The 27,515-nt window shown below is 49.0% G+C and overlaps 1 protein-coding gene across 3 annotated transcripts in view; it reads left to right on the plus strand.

Moving 5' to 3' along the window:
• Positions 1–5,813: 5,813 nt before the first annotated feature.
• The window catches only part of RNF130 (ring finger protein 130), a 532,281-nt gene continuing 510,579 nt past the window's right edge, over positions 5,814–27,515 (plus strand). For all 3 annotated transcript variants that reach the window (XM_063928530.1, XM_063928529.1, XM_063928531.1), the window contains exon 1: positions 5,814–6,872. In XM_063928530.1, coding sequence (XP_063784600.1) covers positions 6,635–6,872 — 238 coding nt within the window. In that variant the 5' untranslated portion in view covers positions 5,814–6,634. The remainder of the gene's footprint in view (positions 6,873–27,515) is intronic.

Genomic DNA, 27,515 nt, shown 5'->3' on the forward strand with positions numbered 1-27,515 from the left:
CGCTGCTGTCTCAAGATACCGCAACCCTCAAGGATCCTGCGGATCGCAGGCAAGAGACTACCTTGAAGTCAATTTACACACATACTGGTACATTACTCAGACCGGCGATAGCGTCGGATTGGGTTTGTAGCGCTGTAGCAGCGTGGACAGATACCTTGTCTGCTGAAATTGATACACTGGATAAGGATACCGTTTTATTGACCTCGGGTCATATTAAGGATGCTGTCCTATATATGAGAGATGCTCAGAGAGATGTTGGCCTACTGGGTTCCAGAGCCAACGCCATGGCGATTTCTGCTAGGTGAGCCCTGTGGACCTAAAAATGGATGGGTGATGCCGACTCAAAGAAGCATATGGAGGTTTTGCCTTACAAGGGTGAGGACTTATTTGGGGAAGGTCTCACGGACTTGGTTTCCACAGCTACTGCAGGTAAATACACTTTTTTACCTTATGTTTCCTCACAGCCAAAGAAAACGCCACATTATCAGATGCAGTCCTTTCGGTCGCATAAATCCAAGAGAGTACGGGGATCTTCCTTTCTCGCCAGAGGTAAGGGCAGAGGGAAAAAGCTGCCAACTACAGCTAGTTCCCAGGAACAGAAGTCCTCCCCGGCTTCTACAAAATCCACCACATGACGCTGGGGCTCCGCTGAGGGAGTCCGCCCCAGTGGGGGCACGTCTTCGACTTTTCAGCCACGTCTGGATTCAATCACAGGTGGATCCCTGGGCAATAGACATTGTTTCCCAGGGTTACAAGCTGGAATTCGAAGACGTGCCTCCTCGTCGGTTTTTCAAATTGGCCCTACCAGCTTCTTCCCCGGAGAGGGAAGTAGTTTTAAATGCAATTCAAAAACTGTGTCTTCAACAAGTGGTGGTCAAAGTTCCCCTGCTTCAACAGGGGACGGGGTACTACTCAATCCTGTTTGTGGTCCCGAAACCGGACGGTTCGGTCAGACCCATTCTGAATTTAAAATCCTTAAACCTATACTTGAAAAGGTTAAAATTCAAGATGGAATCGCTCAGAGCGGTCATCGCCAGCCTGGAGGGGGGGGGGGGATTATATGGTGTCCCTGGACATAAAGGATGCATACCTTCATGTCCCCATATATCCTCCTCATCAGGCGTTCCTGAGATTTGCTGTACAGGATTGTCATTACCAATTTCAGACGTTGCCGTATGGGCTTTCCACGGCCCCGAGGATTTTCACCAAGGTAATGGCGGAAATGATGGTGCTCCTGCGCAAGCAGGGAGTCACAATTATCCCGTACTTGGACGATCTCCTAATAAAAGCGAGATCGAGAGAACAGTTGCTGAACAGCGTATCACTCTCCCTGAGGGTGTTGCAGCAGCACGGCTGGATTCTCAATCTACCAAACTCACAGTTGGTTCCAACGACCCGTTTGCCTTTCTTAGGCATGATTCTGGATACGGAACAAAAAAGGGGTTTTCTCCTGATGGAAAAGGCCCAGGAACTCCAGAACGTGGTCAGGGACCTGTTAAAGCCAAAAAGGGTGTCGGTCCATCAATGCACTCAAGTTCTGGGAAAGATGGTGGCGTCCTACGAGGCCATTCCATTCGGCAGGTTCCATGCGAGGACCTTTCAGTGGGACCTTCTGGACAAGTGGTCCGGGTCACATCTACATATTCATCAGATGATCAGCCTGTCCCCCAGGGCCAGGGTATCTCTCTTGTGGTGGCTGCAGAGTGCTCACCTTCTAGAGGGTCGCAGGTTTGGCATTCAGGACTGGGTTCTGGTGACCACGGACGCGAGCCTCCGAGGATGGGGAGCAGTCACACAGGGAAGAAACTTCCAGGGTCTGTGGTCAAGCCAGGAGGCTTGTCTACACATCAACGTACTGGAATTGAGGGCCTTATACAACGGCCAACGTCAAGCGGAGAATTTTCTTCGCAACCTACCGGTTCTGATTCAGTAAGACAACGTCACGGCAGTGGCTCATGTAAACCGCCAAGGTGGAACAAGGAGCAGAGTGGCAATGGCGGAAGCCACCAGAATTCTTCGCTGGGCGGAAAATCATGTAAGCGCTCCGACAGCAGTCTTCAAGAAGTCTTTGCAGAAATTGCTAGTCAGTGGGGACTGCCTCAAATAGACATGATGGCGTCACGCCTCAACAAAAAGCTCCCGAGGTATTGTGCCAGGTCAAGGGACCCTCAGGCGGTAGCAGTGAACGCCCTGGTGACTCCATGGGTGTTTCAGTCGGTCTATGTGTTCCCTCCTCTTCCTCTCATCTCAAAAATATTGAGAATCATAAGACGAAAAGGAGTACAGGCAATTCTCATTGTTCCAGATTGGCCTCGAAGGGCCTGGTATCTGGATCTGCAAGAAATGCTCACAGAAGATCTGTGGCCTCTTCCTCTCAGAGAGGACCTGTTGCAACAGGGGCCCTGTCTGTTCCAGGACTTACCGCGGCTGCGTTTGACGGCATGGCGGTTGAACGCCGGATCCTAGCTGAAAAGGGCATTCCGGATGAGGTCATTCCTACTCTGATAAGGGCTAGGAAGGAGGTGACAGCGAAACATTATCACCGTATCTGGAGGAAGTATGTGTCTTGGTGTGAGACCAAGAATGCTCCTTCGGAAGAATTCCATCTGGGCCGTTTTCTCCACTTCCTACAGACTGGAGTGAATTTGGGCCTAAAATTAGGTTCCATTAAGGTACAGATTTTGGCCCTGTCCATTTTCTTTCAGAAGGAATTGGCTTCTCTACCAGAAGTCCAGACTTTTGTGAAGGGAGTGCTGCATATCCAGCCTCCTTTTGTGCCCCCAGTGGCACCATGGGACCTTAACGTGGTGTTACATTTCCTTAAGTCTCACTGGTTTGAGCCTCTTCAAACCGTGGAATTAAAGTATCTCACTTGGAAAGTGGTTATGTTGTTGGCCTTGGCATCTGCAAGGCGGGTGTCCGAATTGGCGGCCTTGTCTCACAAGAGCCCCTATTTGACCTTCCATGTGGATAGAGCGGAGTTGAGGACTCGTCCTCAATTTTTGCCTAAGGTGGTTTCTTCATTTCATATGAACCAACCTATTGTGGTGCCTGTGGCTACGAGTGACTTGGAGGATTCCAAGTCCCTGGATGTAGTCAGGGCCTTAAAAATCTATGTAGCCAGGACGGCTCGAGTTAGGAAAACAGAGGCACTGTTTGTCCTGTATGCAGCCAACAAAGTTGGCGCTCCTGCTTCGAAGCAGACTATTGCTCGCTGGATCTGTAACACGATCAGAGGCGGATTGGCCATAGAGTCCACAGGGTAGATTCCCGGTGGGCCGACGCACCCGTGGGGCCTGTTTTGTTTGAGGACATGTGGTCCTTTTTATAGACATAATGAATAAGATGCAAAATAATTTGCATATATGAAAATGACTTTGCCACTTAGCCTGTGATTGCAGATGATCTAGTGTATGCTCTGTCTGCCTGCTTGGCTGACATATAAGATTGAGTGAATAGTGATTGGGATACGGTTGGTGTAATAAGCAAGAAGAAAATATATCTTTCTAAAGAATGATATAGTTTCCTAAATTCTGAAGGTGTATCATATAATGTGCTCATAATATTTAATTTTATTTCCTTTTAACTTCCCCTTGATGCTGGACATCCCCACTATCCGGAAAGTCTTGGGGGGAGGGTGCTGCTGCCATGGCCCATAGCTAGACCTTACACCTCTGGTGCTGCCCACGTGGGGCCACTAGTACAAATTTTTCCGGGCCGCTTTTTGTTCCCAATCCGCCCCTGAACACGATTCAGCAGGCTCATTCTACGGCAGGATTGCCGTTAACAAATTCGGTAAAGGGTCATTCCACTAGGAAGGTGGGCTCTTCTTGGGCGGCTGTCCGAGGCGTCTTGGCTTTACAGCTTTGCCGAGCAACTACCTGGTCGGGTTCAAACACTTTTGCAAAGTTCTATAAGTTTGATACCCTGGCTGATGAGGACCTTGCGTTTGCTCAGTCGGTGCTGCAGAGTCGTCCGCACTCTCCCGCCCGGTCTGGAGCTTTGGTATAATCCCTATGGTCCTTACGGAGTCCCCAGCATCCTCTAGGACGTAAGAGAAAATAAGATTTTAAACCTACCGGTAAATCTTTTTCTCCTAGTCCGTAGAGGATGCTAAGCGCCTGTCCCAGTGCGGACAACATTCTGCAAGACTTGTATATAGTTATTGCTTGCATAAGGGTTATGTTCAGGCCCGGCGACAGGGGGGGTCAAAGGGGACAGCCGTCCCGGGCCCCGACGTTGTGAGGGGCCCCAAGGTCCAGCGGCGGCAGCATGTAACAGACCTAAATAATTATATATATTGCGGCATCGCGCCAGCTGCGGGCCGCCCGCTGTGCAGTTAAAAGTAATCAATAACTGACCTTTTTTTTCAGCTCCCCCACCCCCATGATCTGTGGTCACCACTTAGCATCCCCAAGCCCAGCCCCAGGTCAGCTGTCACACAACGCTACCTCCGGACCTCCCCTCCTCTCCCAGTCATCACCGCCCGCCCTGTCTCTGCTGTGAGGAGCGTGAGCAGGCAGGAGCAGGATTGCGGGACTGCTGGCAGCTTGTTGCGGCGGGGTGCATCAAGCTGGTCACTCGGAGGCTGAGCCTCGTTGATTCACGGCGCCGGCGGCTGTGTCTGGTAAGTCAAGTGTCTGCACTGCAGGTGCACTCGGCTCTCCAGCAGGAGTTTGGGGCTTTGGGTTTGGGATGGGCTGCGTGCAGGCACATATCATGGATGCATGTGCATGCATTACATCTGTCCTGTAAACCTGGTATTACTGTAGGTAAGAGCGAAGATTGCAGGGCGAGAAAAGGTAGGGATGGCCATTATTGTGGGGCATGCTGGATCGTTACAGGTGAGTATAACTCTCTCTCCCCCTCCCATAATGTGTAAAAATGGGGACTGCCTGCCATAATGTGTAAAAATGGGGGACTCTGCCTGCCTAATGTGTAAAAAAGGGGACTCTGCTGCCATAATGTGTAAAAAAGGGGACTCTGCTGCTGTAATGTGTAAAAAGGGAGACTCTGCCTGACGTAATGTGTAAAAGGAGCTCTGTGGTCACGCCCCTATATTTGTATATCGGGGGGGGGGCCCACAGGGATATCAGTGTACCGGGCCCCAAGATTATTATTGCCGGCCCTGGTTATGTTACAGTTTTGTTCAGTCTTTGACTGATGCTGTTCTGTTTCATACTGTTGACAGGTTCGTATATTCCAGGTTATACGGTGTGGATGGTGTGGGCTGGTGTGAATCTTGCCCTTGGATTAACAAAATCCTTTCCTCGTACTGTCTGTCTCCTCTGGGCACAGTTTCTCTAACTGAGGTCTGGAGGAGGGGCATAGAGGGAGGAGCCAGTGCACACCCATTCTAAAGTTTCTTTATAGTGCCCATGTCTCCTGCGGAGCCCGTCTATTCCCCATGGTCCTTACAGAGTCCCCAGCATCCTCTACGGACTACGAGAAATAGATTTACCGGTAGGTTTAAAATCTTATTTTTTCTCCCTCATGGAGAGGGTCAGGTAGGCAAGTATGATGCAAACCTGTGTCACTATAAAACACCAATGCATCACTTTCCATACTTAGAGGATATCTTTTTACATATAGTTTTGCCCATGATTTCCTGGGGGCTCGGTTGTGTCTTGAAATGTATTACTTATCTACCCTATGCTATACTAATTGTTGCATCCTGGTCAATATACTAGCGGCAGCGTCCAGCCGCGCATGCGCAGCATAAGCAGAACAGGGGCGTGAAGGAGCCCAAGACAGCGATCACGCGGGGGGCGGGCCCGGTCCGGACAGTTCTGTCTAGCTCCTCCCATTGCCGCTCTCAGTCTGCTTGCGCCTTCGTCGGCGGCGGCGGCAGCAGCAGTTTGGTGGAGCCTTCGTCACCGTGTCACTGACGCCTCTGCCACCTCCAGCACGGGGCAGGCTGTGTCACTCTGGGCAGCTGCCAGCGCTATAAGATAGGAAGCGAAGCTCCGGAGCTGCTCTCTCTGTATCCAGTTGACCGAGGGAGAGACATTCGCTTTCCACTCAGTGCCAGCCTTGGGGGGGGAGTGACTTGTGCCCTGCTGGCACTGACACTGTGCCAAGGATGCTCCAGTGAGGACCCCCTACCTCCTGTACCCACACCACCCCATCCTGCTGCACGACCCTGTAGACAATGCACTGTGCCCCCTCCTGCTGAGCACCCTCCCTGCCAGCACCCTCCTGTGCATGGAAAATAAAGGATCACGTTGGCAGGCGGATATGTCAGAGGGCACAAGCATCTCTTTGTGTGCCCTGGTGCTTTGCGCAAGCCTTGGATTATTGTAGCTGCATGGTATACATTAAGTAAAATCTTATCTGTCCATCTGCTGCAAAGCTGCTCAGTAAGGAGTGCCAAGGGCTGGCTTTTTTATCTTCATTTATTTTTATTTTTTTTAATCTGAGCACTTTTTACCAGCACCGGTAATTGGTATAACAGGTGATGACGACGTAAGGATGTTGCACATTGCCATGGAGAAGAATCATTTGTAGCCTCACTCATAAGGGATATAGTTTTTGCATTGTTGCACTTTGTTTCTTTTCTCTTCTTTTTTGTTTTTTTCCTATTTATACCAAAGGATTGTTGTGTATATTTTATTTTTGTAAGACTTGGTTAAAAATGATTCCCAGGCTGTCGCTCCAGTACCTAAACTGTCTCCCTTTGCTGGTCCTCTTGCCCTGTTCGGTGGTCCATGGCGGCTCAGAGACCACCAATTTGGAATATTTCAATGCCATTGTGAATGTGACCGCACAGGAACCAGGCAGCAAATCTGTCCTTGACGGTGGGCGCTATGGGCTGAACTCCCCGATCACCGAAGTAAAAGGGATCATTGTGACACCTGTCAACCTCCAAGGAGGTATTTATTCCTAATTGTATTGATACTTTATGCTGATTTTCCGTAAGGAAACTGTGTGGCACTGATACGCTAGATTACACATATGCCTATACTGTATACAAATATTGTGGACTGAAAACACCATTTTATGAACTGGAGTATATTTGAAATTCTTACATTTCTTAAATTTAACCTTTTTTAGATTTACGGACTGGCCGAATTTAGAGTGCAAGCCTTGTAATTATAATTAGGGGAAAAAAACTAGTTGTGAAAGCTTGCAATTTCAATCAGTACACTTTACTAATGCGTGTTATAAGTCATGCTCTAATAGTACTGCTGCTATCCATATCTAATAAAAAATAATGTATGCTGCTATTCCTCTAATAGAATTTTACTTTAAAAATATTGGGCTTATTAATAAAACAAAGGAAGTTACACTTGCTGTGTTTTTTGATGATGGTACAGAGTCTGCTACTTGCACTTATGACCTGCTATGGGTTTATCCTTAGTCATATCACCTGTCCTAAATTTCCTTCTGTCCTGTAATCTAGGGTAGTCTTGCCTTGTCCTTATTCGAGGAGGTATTCTTCCTTTTTGGCATTAGTGACCATCTCACCCTATTCCTTATCTGCTCATTTTATCTAGTCTTCTTGTAAGCATAATCATGCTTTCAGTATAGTAAAGGGTATATTTAAAATCATGGCATAAAGAACCCAGATGTTTTACCAAAACTCCCAATTAAACATCAGCTTTTATGGCATAAAGAACCCAGATGTTATACCAAAGCTTCCAATTAAACGTCGGCTTTTAGTCAAGTTTAGTCAGGTGAATAGAAGCTGATTTCTGATTGGTCACTATAGGCCAATGGCGGAACTTGTGAGTGGTGGGCCCTAGTGCAAAAGTATAATTTGGGCCCCCCTCTTCCACTCAAAGTCAAGTTCATAATATGCCACACGGCAGGGGGAGGCAGAGGGTGACAGGGAAAGCAAGGGGAGGCAGTGGCTGACAGTGGTACATGACAATGTCGGACAACGGTATGTACCCTGGTAGGGACAGGAACACAGTGGCCGCTGCTCTCTCTGACAGGGCCCCCCGCCCCTTTTGCTTTCTTCCATTTGGCACTTGGTCACGCACACTCTGGCAGTGCCAGTTACACTGGTTGTGAGCTGCCTTTAATTCACAGACAACAGTGAATAAAAAAAAATGCACATCTGTCTGTTAATTAAAGGCATTAGGTGTGTGTGATCATCAGTGCAGATAGGTGACAAAACTCTTTATCAGTCTGGCACACACATGCTCAGCCCTGCTTCCGTAAGGTTCTACAGGCAGTGGGGGCCACCCTGCTCTCTGCACTGGGCCATTCATCCAGCATTGCTCAAAATGGTCCGTGGGGGGGCCAGGGGATAACTCATTGTTGTTCTAGGCAGCAGTGGGCCCTAATGCAATGCACGTGCTGCACCAATGGTAGTTTTGTCCCTTCTATAGTCTACAGCCCATGTACTGTTTGCACTGTTGGTTAAAATAAATCCTGTGTTTTTCAGCTTTTCTATTCCTCCCATCAGATAATTTTATTTTGATGTTGCATAATTGCAGTCCTAAAACTTCCCTGGGTTATTATGCTTGACATAACCTTATTTGGTGATGAACAGGTGTACAAAAGGACAGACTGTACTGCTTTAGGTTTACTTGGTCATTTGAACAGCAGTTTACATAGAACAACATCATTCTGACGTTACTTTGTGCTGCCAAATTTCTGGGAAATATACATCTCTTGAAAACGACTGCACGTTTAACGGAATTGGATGCTGTATAGATATCTTCTGTAAACTCTAATAGTATATTATTTGATGGAACGGTTGTCTGTATACTGTCATATTCATCACTAAAGGAGAGATGTATCAAACCTTCAAGATATAAAGTGGAGAAGCAGCAAATATCAACCAATCAGGTTATAGCTATCATTTATGTACTAAAGTATAAAAAATAACAGAAGGTGATTGGTTTACAAGTTCTTCAGTTTCTCTTTCAACAGTTTGATACAGCTCCCCCTAAGGGGGGTACTCACAGAGCGATCGCTGCTTAAAATCTAAGCAATCTGACTAGATTGCTTAGATTTTAAGCAGTGATCTCTCTGTGTGTACCCCTCACAGCTATAACGATGCGCAGCCCCGCGCATAGCTATCGCTGGTGCTAGATTGGCCTGCAGTAGGCTCAATCTAGCAGGTCGCTCATTTCACCATGAGCGGCCCCTCGTCTCCCCCCGCACGCTCAGCACACATCTCTCCCCGTTAAGTGAACTGGTATTGTGTACAGACAGGAGAGATAAGAATCAAATTGGCCTGTGGACACTCAGTAAAAAAAAGTGGTAAGAAATAGGGAGGCCAATCTCAGGCCGTATTTTCAATCCCAGATTTGGGGTTGAAAAACGCTCAATCCCAAAATTCCTGGGATTGAGGTGGTGGTGACACTGGTTGGCAACACAGGTGTCAGTGGCTGCACGCCATCCTCCTCCCGTCCCTCAGTCCCCTTCAATACCGGGATTCAAATCCCTCTGATTTTAGTCCAAAATCCCGTGATCTCGATCCTGGGATTGGCCACCCTAGTAAGAAACAAAAATACCCCGCCAAAACTGTTGAAAAAATTACAGATGCATACTCTATAATACTAAAGGTGTGTACACACAGTGCGATATGCACTTCACTTTCATTACGATTTTGACTATATAGTCAAAATGGTAAGGAAAGTTAGTGCATATTGCACCGTGTGTACACAGCTTGCGATGCCGATGCCCAGTCCCGCGGGATCGGCATCGCAAGCAAAAATAGACTGTGCAGGCAGCCCAACATTGCCTATATCGGCAGGGCCGGGCTCCGGCCCCATGGAATAGTCAATGTCTGGCTGAAACTGCATCGCGCCGTGTGTACACACCTTAAGAACGGCTGATCATATTAATTGTAATAAACTCTATAATCTAACAGAGCAAAATAGAGGTTTTTAGCATAATTTTTGGCCAAAAAATATGGGCCCACCAACCAATGACCAGATAACATCATCTGGTGGGTCCCTAATACTAAGGTTCTCGTTCATAGGACAGGCCAGCCGCCCCAAGACCACCACACTAGTGAGAGGTTAATGTGTCATTAAGTGTTAATAAGTAAGTGTATCATGCACAATATGGACAATTTGCATGGTTGTCAGGGCACTCTTACGTAATTATAAAAAAAATTGTCAGCCCCTATTGGGTTTGGGGTTGTTGTAACTAAAATGTGGGTACCTTAAATAAAGTACATATACGTGACCAACCGTAGCTGTACTCTGGGAAATTTAAGATTGTGAGATAAATTGTTGTGGTAATCGTATTACAGGAACTAGAAGACGCATCATGGCAAACTATATAGCTTTTCCTTATTTATTTATTTCATTCAGCCTGCTTTCCCTTAAGCAATGCTGATTAAACAAAGATGTTTTCTCTAGTTTGTTACTAAAAGAAAGCACTTTCGGTCACAAAAAAAGAGAGAAAATAATTACATTAAATGGGAAATAAGAATAACAATTTAATGGGATTCATCTGAAAAAAGTGGTCATCATGGGGTTGAAATGGTTAACAAATGGTTGCGTTTAGCCACTGTGCAAAGTGACCACTTCCCATGGCTGTGTTGTTGCAGTTGTGTGTTAAGATGCATCTGTGCACAGCAAATGAACATCAACACTTGTTAAGTAACACTTGTTAAGGCTAATTTATTCAATTTGTTGTAATTCCAAGTGAAACATATTTCCAAATATGATTGTGTTTATGAAGGGTAAATAGAATAAAACGGATACACCCCCACCCCCCACTCTCCATACAAAGACTAGAACACAAATTTATAAAGTCTTACGTATATTTTTTTAGGTCGGGGAATGTGATGTCTGGAGTTGCTTTATCACTTGGTTATAAGATTATGGTTTTACCAAAGTTAAACTCAAGACTCATTAATGAACTTAAAAACTCCTCCAGAATGCATCTCTCTGTTCATGGCTAAACACAGTACGAATTATACTACAGGCTGAACTCGATGGACAAATTGTCTTTCTCTTACGTCCTAGAGGATACTGGGGTTCCATTTAGTACCATGGGTTATAGACGGGTCCACTAGGAGCCATGGGCACTTTAAGAATATGATAGTGTGGGCTGGCTCCTCCCTCTATGCCCCTCCTACCAGACTCAGTTTAGAAAATGTGCCTGGAGGAGCCAGTCATGCTTATGGAAGCTCCTGAAGAGTTTTCTGCATTTATTTTATGTTTTTTATTTTTAGGCAGGGCTGGGTGGCAGCAGCTTGCCTGTTTCGTTGGACTTAAGGAAGGGGAAGGGGGGGGGGGGGTTGGTCGGTCCCGTTCCCCGCTGACAGGACACTGAACTCCCGAGGGAACTATTCGCAAGCCCCACCACAGTGAGCGTACATTCCCGCAGCACACCGCCACCCCTAACAGGTCCAGAAGAATGAAGAGTGGTGAGTTCTAAGCCAGCGTTCCGGTTAGCAGGGCGCCGGCCATTATGGCGGCATGAGGGTACGGAGACGCACGGCTTCTAACCGGGGTGGAATGCGTCTCCAGAAACAGTACACAGGTGCGTCTCAGTACACTGTACACAGTACCCACACTGGTAAAAACAGCCTTAAAACGGTTTTCTCTCCATTTTAAGCACCAGACTACCTCAGCCAGTATAAATAGTGGGAAGGCTGCGCACCATTGAAGGGGCGGGCCTTCACTATGAGCGGATCCAGCAGCTCACCAGTGCCATTTTCCCTCTGCAGTAGACACAGACTCTGACTGACGGGGACGCACAGCTCCTCCGGAGAGACTCCAGATTACCTCAGCGGTACCAGGGGGTCATAGCAGGGGGGGAGTGATTATTAGTGTACTACTTCCCCTATCAGGGTACTTAGTCTGCGACCCTGCTAAGCTTGGCATTAGCGATAACGGCGCGGTGGGGGCTGGCTCCAAAAAACTGTGACTTCCTGAAGGGCTCTTTGTGGGTTAATTGTGTGTGTGTGTGTGTGTGCTGTCACATTTACATTATGTCAGGCAAAGAGTGTGTTTCTTGCACAGCGGAGTGTTCCTCTTCACCAGGGGGCTCACTACTGGGTACTCAGGGCAGTGCACCTTCCCAGAATAGCGGGGTTGAACCGGAGTGGTTTAATTCCATTAAAGGAATGTTCTCCAATATTTCTACAAAATTATCCCGCAATGAGAAAGAGACGCAATACTTAAGACAGACTGTGGATGAGTTTATGAACAGAGACTCGGTACCCAAACCAGCATCTCAATCCCCTCCCATTTGTCTGGAAAAACGATCTCTGGCCCATATCCTGCAGTTTGACACTGACGGGTCTGACATGGAGGAGGGCGAGGTGGATTTGGAAGGGGGGGGGGGGGATGCTACTCTGTCACAGGGAATGGAGGCTCTTATAGAGGCTATCAGAGATATTCTGCAAATTCCTGATAAGGTGTCAGAGGAGTGTGAGGAATCTTATTTTAATGTAAAAAAGAAGTCCTCAGTCACTTTTCCTGCGTCAAAGGAATTGAATACCCTGTTTGAAGAACCGTGGGTTTGAAGGTGTACGTAAAGAGGACAGCTCGTCACAGTATATCCGACTCGCTGTTCGTTCTCTATGATCCCAATAAAATTGTGTGTCCTGCTTCAAAGCAGACAATTGCACGCTGGATCAGGCTCGCTATCCAGCATGCTTATTCCACGGCAGGTTTGCCGATTCCAAAATCTGTTCAGGCCCACTGTATTAGATCGGTGGGCTCTTCCTGGGCGGCTGCCCGGGGTGTCTCAGCTTTACAGCTCTACCGAGCGGCTACTTGATCTGGTTCGAACACGTTTGCTCTGTTTTACAAGTTTCATACTTTGGCCTCTGAGGACCTTCAGTTTGGTCAATCAGTTCTGCAGGAACCTCAGCACTCTCCCACCCGGTTTGGGAGCTTTGGTACATCCCCATGGTACTAAATGGAACCCCAGTATCCTTTAGGATGTAAGAGAAAATAGGCTTATAATTACCTACCGGTAAATGCTATTCTCGTAGTCCGTAGAGGATACTGGGCGCCCTCCCGGTGCTTTGTTCTTCCTGCACTGTTACTTGGTTAAGTATTGTTGGTTCAGCTGTTGCTGTTCCTGTTTTAAGTTTGGTTAGCATGGCTTTCCTCTGATTTGTGTGGGCTGGTACGGAATCTCACCACTATCCTTTTATATCCTTTTCTCAAAGTATGTCCTTCTCCTCGGGCACCGTTTCCTAGACTGAGTCTGGTAAGAGGGGCATAGAGGGAGGAGCCAGCCCACATTATCAAATTCTTAAAGTGCCCATGGCTCCTGGTGGACCCGTCTATACCGGGGGAAAAGGGCCCTAATTTGCACACCTTAATTAGGTAGTGAGGTGCTACTCTGCTTGAGACTTAGTAATGTATACAGAGGGAAAAGGTAGCAGGTGCACTATCTCACACTAGCTCAACCTGTAGTAACCAGAGGCACTTAGCATATTCCTGGCCAGGGCTATGAGCTTACCCACCGCATCAAGGTAGCCTCTCATTGGGTAAGTCCCTAACACTAACCATAGGGGTTCAGGTCCGGGGGGCAGGACACCACAGAGCCACCCAGCCAGACAACCCCAGGGCATCGCAGGAATGATAAAAATATAGGGTTAAAGAGGTAGGAGCAGCTGCTGCTGCATGTGTGAATAATGTGAGGAGTAAAATAAAATTATGTGAAGGTGTTACATATATATAAAACAAACTATAAGTGACATGGAGTGATGAAATAGTGTTAAATTGCGATGCCCCAGGGACACCCAGCCACGGCAGGCACAGGGAGCCCCGCACCCCAGAGAATTCCCCCCATTATGGACTGCCATATTAAACAGAATGTAGGAGTCTTACCTCAGTGTGCTCATTCCAAATGTAAAGGCTAGAGTGTTGGACTATTTAAAATCAGAGGGGTGGGTGGGGCAGGGTGCTAAATTAGGGTGAAGGTGTCTCCTACCTTCAAAAATGTATGAATACATCAGTTACAGAGGGAAAAGGGCCCTAATTTGCACACCTTAATTAGGTAGTGAGGTGCTACTCTGCTTGAGACTTAGTAATGTATACAGAGGGAAAAGTAGCAGGACCCGTCTATACCCCATGGTACTAAATGGAATCCCAGTATCCTCTACGGACTACGAGAAAAGGATTTATCGGTAGGTAATTAAAATCCTATTTCTCTAACGTCCTAGTGGATGATGGGGACTCCGTAAGGACCATGGGGAATAGCGGCTCCGCAGGAGACTGGGCACAGCTAATAAAGAATTAGGACTACCTGGTGTGCACTGGCTCCTCCCACTATGACCCTCCTCCAGACTTCAGTTAGAATCCTGTGCTTGGCCGAGCTGGATGCACACTAGGGGCTCTCCTGAGCTCCTAGAAAGAAAGTATATGTTAGGTTTTTTATTTTACAGTGAGATCTGCTGGCAACAGACTCACTGCAACGAGGGACTAAGGGGAGAAGAAGCGAACCTACCTAACTGGTGGTAGCTTGGGCTTCTTAGGCTACTGGACACCATTAGCTCCAGAGGGATCGACCGCATGGAACCGGCCATTGGTGTTCGGTCCCGGAGCCGCGCCGCCGGCCCCCTTACAGAGCCAGAAGCAAGAAGAAATCCGGAAAATCGGCGGCAGAAGACATCAGTCTTCACCAAGGTAGCGCACAGCACTGCAGCTGTGCGCCATTGCTCCTCATACACACTTCACACTCCGGTCACTGAGGGTGCAGGGCGCTGGGGGGGGGGGCGCCCTGAGAAGCAATAAATACACCTTGGCTGGCAAATATATCACAATATATAGCCCCAGAGGCTATATATGTGATAAATACCCCTGCCAGAATCCATAAAAAAGCGGGAGAAAAGTCCGCGAAAAAGGGGCGGAGCTATCTCCCTCAGCACAATGGCGCCATTTTCTCTTCACAGTGCAGCTGGAAGACAACTCCCCAGGCTCTCCCCTGTAGTTTTCAGGCTCAAAGGGTTAAAAAGAGAGGGGGGGGGCACTAAATTTAGGTGCAATATTGTTTATACAAGCAGCTATTGGGGGAAAAATCACTCAGTTATAGTGTTAATCCCTGCATTATATAGCGCTCTGGTGTGTGCTGGCATACTCTCTCTCTCTGTCTCCCCAAAGGACTTTGTGGGGTCCTGTCCTCAGTCAGAGCATTCCCTGTGTGTGTGCTGTGTGTCGGTACGGCTGTGTCGACATGTGGGATGAGGAAGGTTACGTGGAGGTGGAGCAGAGGCCGATAAATGGGATGTCGTCCCCTGTGGGGCCGACACCAGAGTGGATGGATAGGTGGAAGGTATTAAACGACAATATCAACTCCTTACAAGGCTGGATGACGTAAAACAGCTGTGGGACAGCCGGCTTCTCAGCCCGCGCCTGCCCAGGCATCTCAAAGGCCATCAGGGGCTCAAAAAAGCGCCCGTTACCTCAGATGGCAGACACAGATGTCGACACGGAGTCTGACTCCAGTGTCGACGAGATTGAGACATATACACAATCCACTAGGAACATCCGTTACATGATCTCGGCAATAAAAAATGTGTTACGCATTTCTGACATGAACCCAAGTACCACATAAAAGGGGGTTTTATTTTTGGGGAGAAAAAGCAGCCAGTGTTTTGTTCCCCCATCAGATGAATGAATGAAGTGTGTAAAGTAGCGTGGGTTCCCCCAATAAGAAACTGGTAATTTCTAAAAAGTTACTGATGGCGTACCCTTTCCCGCCAGAGGATAGGTCACGTTGGGAGATATCCCTTAGGGTGGATAAGGCGCTCACACGTTTGTCAAAAAAGGTGGCACTGCCGTCTTAGGGTACGGCCACCTTGAAGGAGCCTGCTGATAAAAAGCAGGAGACTATCCTGAAGTCTGTATATACACACTCAGGTTATATACTGAGACCTGCAATCGCCTCAGCATAAATAGTGCTGCTGCAGCGTGGTCTGATACCCTGTCAGATAATATTAATACTCTAAGACAGGGAAAATAGTTTGCTAACATAGAGCATATTAAAGACGTTGTCTTATATATAAAGGATGCACAGAGGGATATTTGCCGGCTGGCATCCAGAATTAATGCAATGTCCATTCTGCCAGGAGGGTATTAGAAACCCGGCAGTGGACAGGTGATGCTGCCTATAAAAGGCACATGGAGACAGGTGCGGTAGGGGCGCGTCTCGGGAACTTCAGGGACCAGTGGGTTTGCCCACAGGTGGATCCCTAGGTTCTGCAAATAGTATCACAGGGATACAGGCTGGAGTTCGAGGCGACTCCCCCTCGCCGTTACCTCACCTCAGCCTTGCCTGCTGCCCTCGGAGAAAGGTAGTACTGGCGGCAATTCACAAGCTGCACTTCCAGCAGGTGAAATCTAGGTACCCCTCCTTCAACAAGGCCGGGGTTACTATTCCAAAATGTTTGTGGTACCGAAACCAGACGGTTCGGTGAGACCCATTCTAAAATTGAAAGCCTTGAACACTTATATACGAAGGTTCAAGTTCGAAATGGAATCGCTCAGGGCGATTATTGCAAGCCTGGAGGGTATCACTGGACATCAAGGATGCTTACCTGCATGTCCCTATTTACCCTTTTCACCAGGAGTACCTCAAAATTGTGGTACAGGATTGTCATTACCAATTCCAGACGTTGCCGTTGGTATGTCCCCGGCACCGAGGTATTTACCAAGGTAATGGCCGAAATAATTATCCCGTACTTGGACGATCTCCTTATAAAGGCGAGGTCCAGGGAGCAGTTGTTCGGCGGAGTAGCACTATCTCGGGAAGTGCTACAACAGCACGGCTGAATTCTGAATATTCCAAAGTCGCAGCTGGTTCCTACGACGCGTCTACTGTTCCTGAGTATGGTTCTGGACACAGAACAGGATAAAAAGGGTTTCTCCCGGAGGAGAAGTCCAAGGAGTTGTCGTCTCTAGACAGAGACCTCCTAATACATATACAGGTGTCGGTGCATCAATGCACGCGAGCCCTGGGAAGGATGGTAGCTTCTTACGAAGAAATTCCATTCACCAGGTCCCATTCAAGGATTTTCCAGTGGGATCTGTTGGACATGTGGTCCGGGTCGCATCTTCAAATGCATCGGCGGATAACCCTGTCTCCAAGGGCCAGGGTGTCGTTGTTGTGGTGGCTGCAGAGTGCTCATCTTCTAGGGGGCCGCAGATTCGGCATACAGGACTGGGTCCTGGTGACCACGGATGCCAGCCTTCGAGGCTGGGGGGCAGTCACACAGGGAAGAAACTTCCAAGGCTATGGAAAAGTCAGGAGACTTCCCTACACATAAATATTCTGGAACTAAGGGCCATTTACAATGCCCTAAGTTAGGCTAGACCCCTGCTTCAACACCGGGCGGTGCTGATCCAGTCAGACAACATCACGGCGGTCGCTCATGTACACGACAGGGCGGCACAAGAAGCAGGATGGCGATGGCAGAAGCCACAAGGATTCTCCGATGGGCGGAAAATCATGTGTTAGCACTGTCAGCAGTGTTCATTCCCGGAGTGGACAACTGAGAACCAGACTTTCTCAGAAGACACGACCTCCACCCGGGAGAGTGGGGACTTCATCCAGAAGTCTTCCAAATGATTGTACACCGTTGGGAAAGGCCACAGGTGGACATGATGGCGTCCCGCCTCAACTAAAAGTTACAAAGATATTGCGCCAGGTCAAGGACCCTCAGGCGATAGCTGTGGACGCTCTGGTAACCCCGTGGGTGTACCAGTCGGTGTATGTGTTCCCTTCTCTGCCTCTCTTACCCAGGGTAATGAGAATAATAAGAAGGAGAGGAGTAAGAACTATACTCATTGTTCCGGGTTGGCCAAGAAGAGCTTGGTAACCAGAACTCCAAGAAATGATCTCGGAGGACCTATGGCCTCTGCCGCTCAGACAGGACCTGCTGCAGCAGGGGGCCTGTCTGTTTCAAGACGTACCGCGGCTGCGTTGACGGCATGGCGGTTGAACGCCGGATCCTGAAGGATAAGGGAATTCCGGAGGAAGTTATCCCTACGCTATTTAAAGCTAGGAAAGAAGTGAACGCTAACCATTATCACCGCATATGGCGGAAATATGTTGCGTACTGTGAGGCCAGGAAGGCCCCAAAGGAGAAATTTCAGCTAGGTCGATTTCTGCACTTCCTACAGTCAGAGGTGACTATGGGCCTACAATTGGGTTCCATTAAGGTCCAGATTTCGGCTCTATCGATTTTCTTCCAAAATGGAACTGGCTTCACTGCCTGAAGTTCAGACATTGTCAAGGGAGTGCTGCATATTCAGCCTCCTTTTGTGCCTCCAGTGGCACCGTGGGACCTCAACGTGGTGTTGGGTTTCCTAAAGTCACATTGGTTTGAGCCACTCAAAACCGTGGATTTAAAATATCTCACGTGGAAAGTGGTCATGCTTTTGGCCTTGGCTTCGGCAAGGCGGGTGGCAAAATTGGCGGCTTTGTCATGCAAAAGCCCCTATTGGATTTTCCATATGGATAGGGCAGAATTGAGGACTAGTCCCCAGTTTCTTCCTAAGGTGGTATCAGCTTTTCACTTGAACCAACCTATCGTGGTGCCTGCGGCTACTAGGGACTTGGAGGACTCCAAGTTACTGGACGTAGTCAGGGCCTTGAAAATTTATGTTTCCAGGACGGCTGGAGTCAGGAAGACTGACTCGCTGTTTATCCTGTATGCACCAAACAAGATGGGTGCTCCTGCTTCAAAGCAGACTATTGCTCGCTGGATTTGTAGCACAATTCAGCTTGCGCATTCTGTGGCTGGCCTGCCGCAGCCTAAATCTGTAAAAGCCCATTCCACGAGGAAAGTGGGCTCTTCTTGGGCGGCTGCCCGAGGGGTCTCGGCTTTACAACTTTGCCGAGCTGCTACTTGGTCAGGGGCAAACACGTTTGCAAAATTCTACAAATTTGATACCCTGGCTGAGGAGGACCTTGAGTTCTCTCATTCGGTGCTGCAGAGTCATCCGCACTCTCCCGCCCGTTTGGGAGCTTTGGTATAATCCCCATGGTCCTTACGGAGTCCCCAGCATCCACTAGGACGTTAGAGAAAATAAGATTTTACTCACCGGTAAATCTATTTCTCGTAGTCCGTAGTGGATGCTGGGCGCCCGTCCCAAGTGCGGACTGTCTGCAATACTTGTATATAGTTATTTTTAACTAAAAGGGTTATGGTTGAGCCATCTGTTGAGAGGCTCTGTTATGTTCATACTGTTAACTGGGTATAATATCACGAGTTATACGGTGTGATTGGTGTGGCTGGTATGAGTCTTACCCGGGATTCAAAATCCTTTCCTTATTGTGTCAGCTCTTCCGGGCACAGTATCCTTACTGAAGTCTGGAGGAGGGTCATAGTGGGAGGAGCCAGTGCACACCAGGTAGTCCTAATTCTTTCTTAGCTGTGCCCAGTCTCCTGCAGAGCCGCTATTCCCCATGGTCCTTACGGAGTCCCCAGCATCCACTACGGACTACGAGAAATAGATTTACCGGTGAGTAAAATCTTATTTTTTTTCAACCTCATTAACTATATTACGATGTTACAGTATGCTTTCCCTGACAAAGGCATATGGTGCACCTGTATGGCGAGATCCTACATGCAAGGTCACTCAGGTGTCCGCCGGTTTGGTCTAGACAGCTGCTTCCAGTCTGTCCGAATCCTTTCTGTAGGTTATACCAGGAAACTGAGGCCCATCAGTTGATTTGCTCAACTCGGATGGAATTAAATGCATATAAACTGTAAGAAATGTGTTTCTCTGAAGTAAATTGTTTATTTCTCTTACGTCCTAGAGGATGCTGGGGACTTCGTAAGGACCATGGGGTCCTCCCTCTATGCCCCTCCTCCAGACCTCAGTTAGATCCTGTGCCCAGAGGAGACTGGGTGCATTGCAGGGGAGCTCTTCTGAGTTTCTCTGAAAAATACTTTTTGTTAGGTTTTTTATTTTCAGGGAGCACTGCTGGCAACAGGCTCCCTGCATCGTGGGACTGAGGGGAGAGAAGCAGACCTACTTAAATGATAGGCTCTGCTTCTTAGGCTACTGGACACCATTAGCTCCAGAGGGTCGGAACACAGGTCTCATCCTCGTCGTTCGTCCCGGAGCCGCGCCGCCGTCCCCCTCACAGAGCCGGAAGATAGAAGCCAGGTGAGTATGAGAAGAAAGAAGACTTCAAAGGCGGCAGAAGACTTCAGATCTTCACTGAGGTACCGCGCAGCGGTAACGTTGCGCGCCATTGCTCCCAACACACACACACACACACACACACACACGGCACTGTACGGGTGCAGGGCGCCCTGGGCAGCAATTATTACCTCATAAACAGCACTGGCACAGATATTAGATACTGCTGAGGCAATATAATATAAAACCCCCGCCAGTATAAAGAAATTGTGCGGGACCGAAGCCCGCCGTCGAGGGGGCGGGGCTTGATCCTCCAGCACTAACCAGCGCCATTTTTCTCCACAGCATGCTGCAGAGAAGTGCTCCCAGACTCTCCCCTGCTGAACAATAACAGGGGACAAAAACGAGGGGGGGCACATTTATTTGGTGCAGATTGTACATATATTTATATATAAAGCGCTATTTAGGCTGGGACCGTGGTTTGAGCATATTGTGGCGCTGTGTGTGTGCTGGCATTCTCTCTCTCTGTCTCTCCAAAGGGCCTTATTGTGGGTCAGTCCCCATATTTATCCCAGTGTGTGTGGGGGGTGTCAGTACGTGTGTGTCGACATGTCTGAAGCGGAAGGCTCGTCTTGGGAGGTAGCAGAGCAGATGGTGGTGGTGTCTCCGTCGGTACAGCCGACACCTGATTGGGTGGACATGTGGAATGTTTTGAATGATAATGTGGCTTTATTACAGATTGGACAAAGCAGAGTCCAAAAGACAAGCAGGGAATTAACCCATGGCTTTTACTGTGTTCCAGGACCCTTCAGGGTCCCATAAATGTCCCTTTACCCAGTTAGCAGACACTGATACCGACACGGATTCCGACTCCAGTGTCGACTAGGATGATGCAAGGTTGCACCCATGAGTCGCGACCGTATTCAATATAGGTTTATTGCAATAAACGTTGTTTTGCATATCACAGAGGACTCCTCTGTCCCTGACACGAGGGTCTGCATATTTAAAGAAAAATAACCTAACTCATCTCATGAGCTGACCGTTTTATTTAAAAAAGCTTGGGAGACTCCTGACATTAGACTGCAAGTTCCCAAGAGTATTATTATGGCGTATCCTTTCCCCTCAAAGGACAGGTTACGGTGGGAATCCTCGCCCACGCTGGACAAGGCCTTAACGCCCTGGTCCAAGAAGGTAGCATTACCGTCCCCTGATACGGCGGCCCTATAGGATCCTGCGGATAGTAGGCAGGAATCTACCTTAAAATTAATTTTATGCGACTGCCAGAGCCCTATTTAGACCTGCAGTAGCGTCGGCATGGGTAGGTAGCGCAATTACAGCTTGGGCTGATAACTTGCCGTCTAACATTGACACCCTAGAAAAAGATCGTATGGTGTTGGCCTTAGGTCACATCAAGGACGCAGCACTATAGAGAGGCTGCGAGAGATATTGGGTGTTTGGGTTCAAGAGCTAAGGCCATGGCAGGTTCTGCTGGTAGGTCCCTGCGGACCCGTCAATGGACAGGTGATGCTGACTCGGAGAGTCATATGGAAGCTTTACCTTGCAAGGGTGAAGTTCTATTTGGGGAGGGCCTCGCGGACCTGGTTTTCACAGCTACCGCGGGTAAGTCGTCTTTTTTGCCTTATGTTCCCCCACAGCAAAAGGAAACACCCTAATAACTAGTGATGAGCGGATTCGGTTTTACTCTGTTCTCAAAACGGCATCTTATTGGCTATCCAAAACACGTGACATCCGTGAGCCAATAAGATGCATTTTGAGAACCGAGTAAAACAGAGTAAAACCGAATCCGCTCATCACTACTAATAACAGATGCAGTCCTTGCGGTCGCGTAAGTTCAGAAAAGGGCGTGGCTTTATTTCCTCGCCAGAGGTAGAGGGAAAAGATCACCGGCTACGGCAAGTTCACAGGAAAAGTGTCCTCCCCGGCCTCTACCACATCCATCAAAGAGGTGCTTCCACACTGATTTTCAAATCGGCCTTGCCAGCTACTTCCCCGGAGAGGAAAATAATTTTGGCTGCCATACTAAAGCTGGGTCAATAACAAGTGTTTATCATGGTTCCCCTAGTGCAACAGGGAAAAGGGTTTTATTCAGGCCTATTTGTGGTCCCAGAGCCGGATGGCTCGGTCAGACCAATTCTGAATCTAAAATCCCTAAACCTACATTTAAAGAGGTTCAGATTCAAGATGGAATCTCTCAAGGCAAGGATATCCAGCCTGGAAAAGGGGGGATTTTAGGGTGTCACTAGACGTAAAGGATGCATACCTTCATGTCCCCATATATCCTCCTCATCGGGCGTACCTAAGGTTCGCTGTACAGGATTGTCATTACCAGTTTCAGACGTGGCCGTTTGGGCTTTCTACGGGCCCGAGAATTTCACCAAGGTAATGGCGGAAATAATGGTTCTCCTGCGCAAACAAGGGGTCACAAGTATCGCATACTTGGACGATCTCCTGATAAAAGCGAGTTCAGGGGAGCAGTAATTAAAAACATTGTCTCTCTCCCTGAGAGTACTACATTGTCTCTCTCCCTGAAAGTACTACAACAACGGCACAGCTGGATTCTAAATCTGCCAAAGTCGCAGTGGGTTCAGACAACTCGGTTGTATTTTTTTGGGCATGATTCTGGATACGGAAAAACAGAGGGGGTTTTCCTTCCGGTAGTAAAGAGCCCAGGAACTCCAGAACATGATCATAGACCTGTTAAAGTCTAAAAGAGTGTCAGTCCATCAATGCACTCGAGTACTGGGAAAAATGGTGGCGACCTACGAGGCCATCCCCTTCGGCAGGTTTCGTGCAAGGACATTTCAGTGGGGCCTTCTGGACAGGTGGTCCGGGTCCCATCTTCAAATTCATCAGAAAATAAGCCTGTCCCCCAGGGCCAGGGTGTCTCTCCTGTGGTGGCTGCAGAGTGCTCACCTTCTAGAGGGTCGCAGGTTCGGCATTCAAGACTGAGTTCTGGTGACCACGGACGCGAGCCTCCGAGGATGGGGAGCAGTCACACAAGGAAGAAATCTTCAGGCTATGGGTCAAGCCAGGAGGCTTGTCTACACATCAACATACTGGAATTAAGGGCCATATAAAACGGCCTACGACAAGCGGACAATCTTCTTCGCGACCTACCGGTTCTGATTCAATCAGACAACGTCACATCCGTGGCTCATGTAAACCGCCAAGGCGGGACAAGGAGCAGAGTGGCAATGGCGGAAGCCACCAGGATTCTTCGCTGGGCGGAAAATCACGTAAGAGCTATGTCAGCAGTCTTCATTCCGGGAGTGGACAACTGGGAAGCAGACTTCCTCAGCAGACACGATCTCCATCCAGGAGAGTGGGGACTTCATCAAGAAGTTTTGACAGAGATAACAAGTCTTTGGGAATCTCCTCAAATAGACATGATGGCGTCACGCCTCAACAAGAAGCTTCGGAGGTATTGTGCCAGGTCAAGGGACCCTCAATCAGTAGCGGTAGACGCCCTGGTGACACCATGGGTGTTTCAGTCGGTCTATGTGTTCCCTCCTCTTCCTCTCATCTCAAAAATATTGAGAATCATAAGACGAAAAAGAGTGCAGACAATACTCATTGTTTCAGATTGGCCTCGAAGGGCCTGGTATTCAGATCTTCAGAAGATGCTCACAGAAGATCCATGGCCCCTTCCTCTCTGGGAGGACCTGTTGCAGCAGGGGCCCTGCGTGTTCCAAGACTTACCGCGGTTACGTTTGACGGCATGGTGTTTGAGCACCGAATCCTAGCTGGGAAAGGTATTCCGGAGGAAGTCATCCCTACTCTGATAAAGGCTAGGAAGGAGGTGACGGTGAAACATTATCACCGTATCTGGAGGAAGTACGTATCTTGGTGTGAAGCCAAGAATGCTCCTACGGAAGATTTCCACTTGGGCCGTTTTCTCCACTTTCTACAGACAGGATATGGGCCTGAAGTTAGGCTCCATAAAGGTACAGATTTCGGCCCTATCTATATTCTTTCAGAAGGAATTGGCTTCTCTCCCAGAAGTCCAGACTTTTGTAAAGGGAGTGTTACACATCCAGCCTCCTTTTGTGCCCCCAGTGGCACCATGGGACCTTAACGTGGTGTTACAGTTCCTAAAATCTCACTGGTTTGAGCCTCTTCAAACAGTTGAATTGAAATTTCTCACTTGGAAGGTGGTCATGTTGTTGGCCTTGGCATCTGCAAGGCGGGTGTCCGAATTGGCGGCTTTGTCTCATAAAACCCCTTATCTGTTTTTCCATGTGGGTCGAGCTGAGTTGAAGACTCGTCCTCAATTTTTGCCTAAGGTGGTTTCATCGTTTCATATAAACCAACCTATTGTGGTGCCTGTGGCTACGGGAGACTTGGAGGATTCCAAGTCCCTTGATGTAGTCAGGGCCTTAAAAGTTTACGTAGCCAGGACGGCTCGGGTTAGGAAAACAGAGGCACTGTTTGTCCGGTATGCAGCCAACAGGGTTGACGCTCCTGCTTCTAAGCAGACTATTGCTCGCTGGATCTGTAACACGATTCAGCAGGCTCGTTCTACGTTACCAAATTCGGTAAAGGCCCATTCCACTAGGAAGGTGGGCTCTTCTTGGGCGGCTGCCCGAGGCGTCTCAGCTTTACAGCTTTGCCGAGCAGCTACTTGGTCGGGTTCAAACACCTTTGCAAAATTCTACAAGTTTGATACCCTGGCTGATGAGGACCTCATGTTTGCTCAATCGGTGCTGCAGAGTCATCCGCACTCTCCTGCCGGTTTGGAGCTTTGGTATAATCCCCATGGTCCTTACGGAGTCCCCAGCATCCTCTAGGACGTAAGAGAAAATAAGATTTTAAACCTACCGGTAAATCTTTTTCTCCTAGTCCGTAGAGGATGCTGGGCGCCCGTCCCTGTGCGGACATATTTCTGCAAGGCTTGTATATAGTTGTTGCTTACATAAGGATTATGTTACAGTTAAGATCAGCCTTTGGCTGATGCTGTTTTGTTCATGCTGTTAACTGGTTACGTATATTCCAGGTTATACGGTATGGATGGTGTGGGCTGGTATGAATCTTGCCCTTAGATTAACAAAAATCCTTTTTAACGTTTCATTCTATTTTACCACCTAATATCTTACTGCAGTGTTCATTCTCCCTAACCAGAGACCTAGGGCCACCTGCAGAGCCGAATTAAGGGGGGAGCTCAGGGAGTAAGTGCCCCAGGGCTCTCCTGTCTTAGCCCCCCCCCCTTCCCCCCCTGGCCAGAGCTGCTTTGCCCCAGCTTTGATGCTGCTGTCTCCCCTCTCTAGCCTCCGTTGCCAGCAGTAGCGGAGGCTGGAAATTACAGACTCAGAGAGGAGGAGGGAGATGCGGCGTGCGGGACATCACACAGCTGCCAGCATGGGATTCACTGTATTCCTCCTCCTCCCCCTGGCATGTGTTGAAGAGGAGATGAAGAAATTGATATAGAAAGTATACAGGTTGGTTACTTATATATTACATAACGAGGTGATTCATCGCGCCCTATGGGCGCTCTTCACACCATCGTAAGGGGCTACGCCCCCTTAACCCCCACACAACTTGAAGGTGCAAGACCATGGTGTTCACAGGTATTAGAGGTGCTTATACACACAGTGGGCACAGCTATCTGCGGCGTGTATACACACTGTGTTGACAGGATGCAAAGACTTGTCTACACACAGTGGCCCTCATTCCGAGTTGGTCTCTCGCTAGCTGCTTTTAGTAGTCGTGCAAATGCTAGGCCGCCGCCCTCTGGGAGTGTATCTTAGCTTAGCAGAAGTGCCAACGAAAGGATCGCAGCTCTGCTACAAATAAGAGGAAGGTTTTACAGGGGCGTACACACACACACTGGTCACAGGTAGGACAGTTCCTTATGGACATACTGGCCACAATATTAGTGTTGCTTATTACCAGAATGTGATATGGTGGCATCTATATGTACCATAATAAATTGTGTGTGGTTTGGATTTGAAAGGGGGTGGGTGCAGTGAGGTGGAGGTGGCACGTTACCCTTGGATTTAGGTAGTGCCTGCTAGGGGCTTCGCATGATGTTCAAGGTGGTGTGTGTGGTGGATCGGCGTTTGCAAAAGGGGCCTGTGGAGGGGGGTGTTGTTTCAGGGGTCCAGTAGTGAATGGGGTGTGTACATGGGGTGAGGGATGTTGGGGTGGCTGCGGGAGGGATGGAAATGGTGGAGAGAGGAACGGGTGGTGGAGAGGTGGGTTCAGAGGAGGTACAGCATATGCCAGTGGGGGTTCATCGGTGCTGATGATGGAGGAGGTTCAGGTGGTTTAGGGTGAGGGGTGGACGTTGTATGTGATAGTTTGTAGGGGGGTTGGTGCAGAATTGTGGAGGGTGGTGAATGTGCTGTGGTTGGTGGAGAGGCTGTTTTGAAGGGGTACATGGAATGGGGTGGGGGTCCCCAAGATGCTGTGGGTGCTGGGTGACCGGTTGCAGGTGGGTGACTGTATATGCTGCGGCCTTGGGGTTGAGGGATGGGGGAGGGGACTGGAGGTTTTGTGCTGCAGGGAGTTTTTCGTGCGTGGGGCAGGGAGATGGGGGAGGGTGTCCGAAGGTGGCATGGGTGGGGGAGGTCCACATGGGGTGGGTGGGGGAATGTATTGGGGTTATGTGGTGTGTGCAGGGGTGGGGGGGGGGGGGTGAGTGGGGTAGGTGGATGGGGAAGGGTGTGTTGAGGTGCAGGGGGTGGTGGAGGTATGGTACATGTGTGGAAGGTGGGTGGCAGGTATGGGGTTTAGTTTGGATGAGGGATGGGCTTATGAGGTGCGGCGGGTGTTTCACAGGCGGGTGCGTTGACGTGGCGGGTCTCAAATTTAGATTGTGTGTGATTTGGATTTGAAAGGGGGTGGGTGCAGTGAGGGGGAGGTGTGAGTGTGCAAGGGTAGTGTTAGTTGCTGTGTGGTGAGGTGTTGGGGCTGGGAGGGGGGTTTGCACAGATGGGGAAGGGTTTTTTGTGTGCAGGCCGGCATGCCTCCACACTGTGTGCCATCGTCAGGTGTTTAGGGTGTCCCTTCCCTGCTGTCTGGCTGTCAGCTGCCAGGCATAGTGCTTAGTGTCAGGAGAGGAGCATGCTGCGAGCCACGGCTGCAGTGGGAGGGATATCCGTCTGAGCAGCAGTGGGGTTGGGGAGAGGGTGGTCCGTGCGGCGCCCTGCTGACCACGTCCGTCGTCGGCTGCCGGTCCGCATGACCCCCCCCCCGCTGACTGTGTACAGTAGGCCGTGGGATGTATGAGGGAGGGGTCCCCGGCGTGGGGTGCATGTAAGGAGCGGAGCGGGTGTGTTATAGCGAGAGGTACGGCGGCCGTCCACCTGCCACTGCCTACTGTTTGGTTTCCGGAGTGGAGCGTGGTGCGGCCAAAGGCTGCAGTCGCAGGAGCTCCTGTGTGATCAGCAGTGGTGAGTGGGTGGTGCGTACGGCAGGTGGTGATATGGAGTTGTACGTGGGAGGGGTCCCCGGCGTGGGTGTCAG

This window comes from Pseudophryne corroboree, chromosome 6 (genome assembly GCF_028390025.1).
Source record: "Pseudophryne corroboree isolate aPseCor3 chromosome 6, aPseCor3.hap2, whole genome shotgun sequence".
NCBI lineage: Eukaryota > Metazoa > Chordata > Amphibia > Anura > Myobatrachidae > Pseudophryne > Pseudophryne corroboree.